The 2,945-nt window shown below is 62.1% G+C and overlaps 1 protein-coding gene across 1 annotated transcript in view; it reads left to right on the top strand.

The window, feature by feature from the left end:
* The first annotated feature begins 11 nt into the window (after positions 1 to 11).
* Positions 12 to 2,945, top strand: part of TMCC2 (transmembrane and coiled-coil domain family 2) — a 28,522-nt gene continuing 25,588 nt past the window's right edge. The window contains exon 1 of the mRNA XM_015650909.3: positions 12 to 200. Within this exon, the coding sequence (XP_015506395.1) occupies positions 33 to 200 (168 nt within the window). The 5' untranslated portion in view covers positions 12 to 32. The remainder of the gene's footprint in view (positions 201 to 2,945) is intronic.

Raw genomic sequence — 2,945 nt, 5'->3', positions numbered from 1 at the left:
CCCCCGCGAGCCGCGGGCACGGCGCTCCCGGGATGAAGCGGTGCCGCTCGGACGAGCTGCAGCAGCCCGAGGAGGATCCCGGCTCCGCGGGGGAGTCGCCCGGTCACGGCGTGATGGAGGGCAAGGCCGGCGAAGCGGCGGCGGCCCCCGAGGCGGGCGCTGTCCCGGCGCCGCCGCGCTCCAAGCCCCCTGACCTGAAGGTGAGCGGCGGGAGCGTCCCGGTGGGAAACGGGAAAATCCCATGGGATCGTCCCGGGGTTCCCGGTGGTGGTGACCGGTGTGGGGAGATCCCGGTGGGGTCACCGGAGCGATGGAGCTCTGGGGGTGCCACCATCCCCGCCCCCCCCGGTCCTACAGGTGTGACCTTGGAGAATGCGGGATGGCTCCTGGATAGGGGCGCTCCGGGATTGGGATAATCCTGGGGATGGCGTGATCCTGGATGGGGGCAGCGCTGGGAATAGCGTGCTCCTGGATTGGGATGCTCCTGGGATGGGGGTGGTCCTGTTGCGGGGATCCTACTGGATGAGGATGCTCCTGGGATGGAGACGCTCCAGGGATGAGGATGCTCCTGGGATGGAGACGCTCCAGGGATGAGGATGTTCCTGGGATGGAGACGCTCCTGGGATGGAGACGCTCCTGGGATGGAGACGCTCCTGGGATGGAGACGCTCCTGGGATGAGGCTGTTCCTGGGATGAGGCTGTTCCTGGGATGAGGATGCTCCTGGGATGAGGATGCTCCTGGGATGAGGATGCTCCTGGGATGAGGATGCTCCTGGGATGAGGATGTTCCTGGGGTCGGGATGGGGATGGTCCTCGAACGAGGCTGGCCCCAGGATGGGGCTGGTCCTGCAGTGAGGACACTCCTGGGATAGGGATTCTCCTGGGATGAAGGAATCCCGGGGTTTTGGGGGCTGCCCCATTGCAGAGGAGCCGCGCAGATCCCGGGAAATCCCTGCCGGGAGTCGGGGGGATGTTCCGGGAGCATCCGGGAGGATCCGGGGCTGCGGCAGCGAGGAGTGACGGTGTGGAAATGGCCCCGAGGCTGCTCCTGGGGGCCGGAGGATGAGCAAAACAAATCCCGCGGCACTGCAGCGCTGCGGGAGGGACAGAGCGGGGATCCGGCCTGAAATCGGCAACACGATTCCCCTGCGACCGGGGAAGAAGCAGCTCCGACCCCCGGCCGTTCAACAGGGTTTTATCCCGCGGGGATGAATTCCCAGCGTGGAACTTGGGGCGTGGGAATGCCGTGGGCAGAGTGGGACGGGCTCAGAGGAACCCCGTGGTGGGACGGGCGGGATGCTCCCACTCCTGGCTTCCAAAAAACCCTGGGAAAAGTGGGAAATGTCGCTGCTGAGCCGTGGGATCCCGCAGGGAGCCCCTGGCTGTGGCAGCCCAGGTGGCCCTGAAGGTGTCACCGGCACGGCCAAGGTCACCAGGACCGCCAGTGCCTGCAGCCATCCCTTCCAGACAGGCAGCCGGGAGAGAAAATCCCTGTTCCCGGAGGACAACTGGGCTGCTCGGAGCACCGGGAGCCCCGTGACTGCAGGAGCTGCTGGAGGTGACACGTGGGGCCTTCCCTCCGTGTTCCTGAGCTGTGCTGCTGTGGGGGAACAGCTGCTGCTGCCCCAAAAACAGCCCCAAAAACAGCCCGAGGGGCCAGGCACAGCCCTGGGCTGGGAGGGCTGTCCCTCTGCCTGCCCCTGGATCCCTGGAAGTGTCCAAGACCAGGCTTGGAGCAGCCTGGGATGGTGGGAGGTGTCCCTGCCCACCCAAACAGGGTGATTTTTACCCAAACTGGATGAGTTTTAAGGTCCTTTCCCAGCCAAACCATTCCATGATTTTCTGATGCTGTAGCTCCACGATGCGTGAGGATGTGAAGCTCAGGACAGCGCTCGGCTCGGTGGCTTGGGACATCCCGGCTTGCCCAAGGTGTTGTTTCCCACCCTCATCCTTCCTCCACCCCACCTGGCCCACGGAGGCTCGGGAAGGGGTGGGAATGTCGGGAAAAAGGAGCTGCAGCTCCCCGTGGCTGCTCCCACCACCCCAAACATTCCAGGCCCGGCACATCCCAGCTCCAGCAGCTCCGCAGCCTCCTCCAGCAGCAGCATCCGAGGCCAAATAAATAAATCCCCATTGATTTTATCGAGCTGGCTGTGCCACCCTCCCGCAGGTTTGCTGCCAGTGCTCACCTTTAATGCGTTTGGAGCTTGGCAATTCATTAAAATAAATCCTCCAAGCGGGCAGAGCTGGGGCTGGGCACCGTGCCACCGCCACCCCGATTCGGAAATCCGAGTTTTCCTGCCCCAAACCCCCTCTGGAGCTGCTGCTGCTGGTTCAAGCTGGTCCTGTCCCTGCTGCAAATCCAGATTCCTGTCCCTGGATGGGGAAGGATCAGAGATTTCTGTCCAAGGATCAGAGATTTCTGTCCAAGGATCAGAGATTCCTGTTCCCATGGTTGGGGAAGGATCAGAGATTCCTGTCCAAGGATCAGAAATTCGAGTTCCCATGGATTGGGAAGGATCAGAGATTCCTGTCCCTGTGGATGGGGAAGGATCAGAGATTCCTGTCCCATGGATGGGGAAGGATCAGAGTGAACTCTTTGCTGCCAGGTGCTGGAGATGGATTTGAGGTGTCCCCCTGGGAAGAACAGCCTGCCTGCTGTCACTTCCATCCCTGAATTCCAGCAGATCCATGGCTCTGGATCTCCATCCCCGGCTCCTGCTGCTCTGCGGGGGAGAGGGATGGGAAGGAAGGAACAAGTCCTGGCAAGGAGCAGAGCTGGGGTGTGACAGCTCTGCTCAGGAATCCCTTGGTGGCGGCGACTTCTGCAGGAGTGATGGGATCCATCCAAAACCCTGCATCCAAAACTGACACTTTTCCTGAGCCAAGGTTTTTCCCTGGATTTATGTTTTCCCTGGCTCTCTGTTTTCCCTGGCTCTCTGTTT

Source organism: Parus major, chromosome 26 (genome assembly GCF_001522545.3).
Source record: "Parus major isolate Abel chromosome 26, Parus_major1.1, whole genome shotgun sequence".
Classification (NCBI taxonomy): Eukaryota; Metazoa; Chordata; class Aves; order Passeriformes; family Paridae; genus Parus; species Parus major.
The sequence above is the reverse complement of the archived record's forward strand: the minus strand, read 5'-3'. Positions and strand labels throughout refer to the sequence as shown.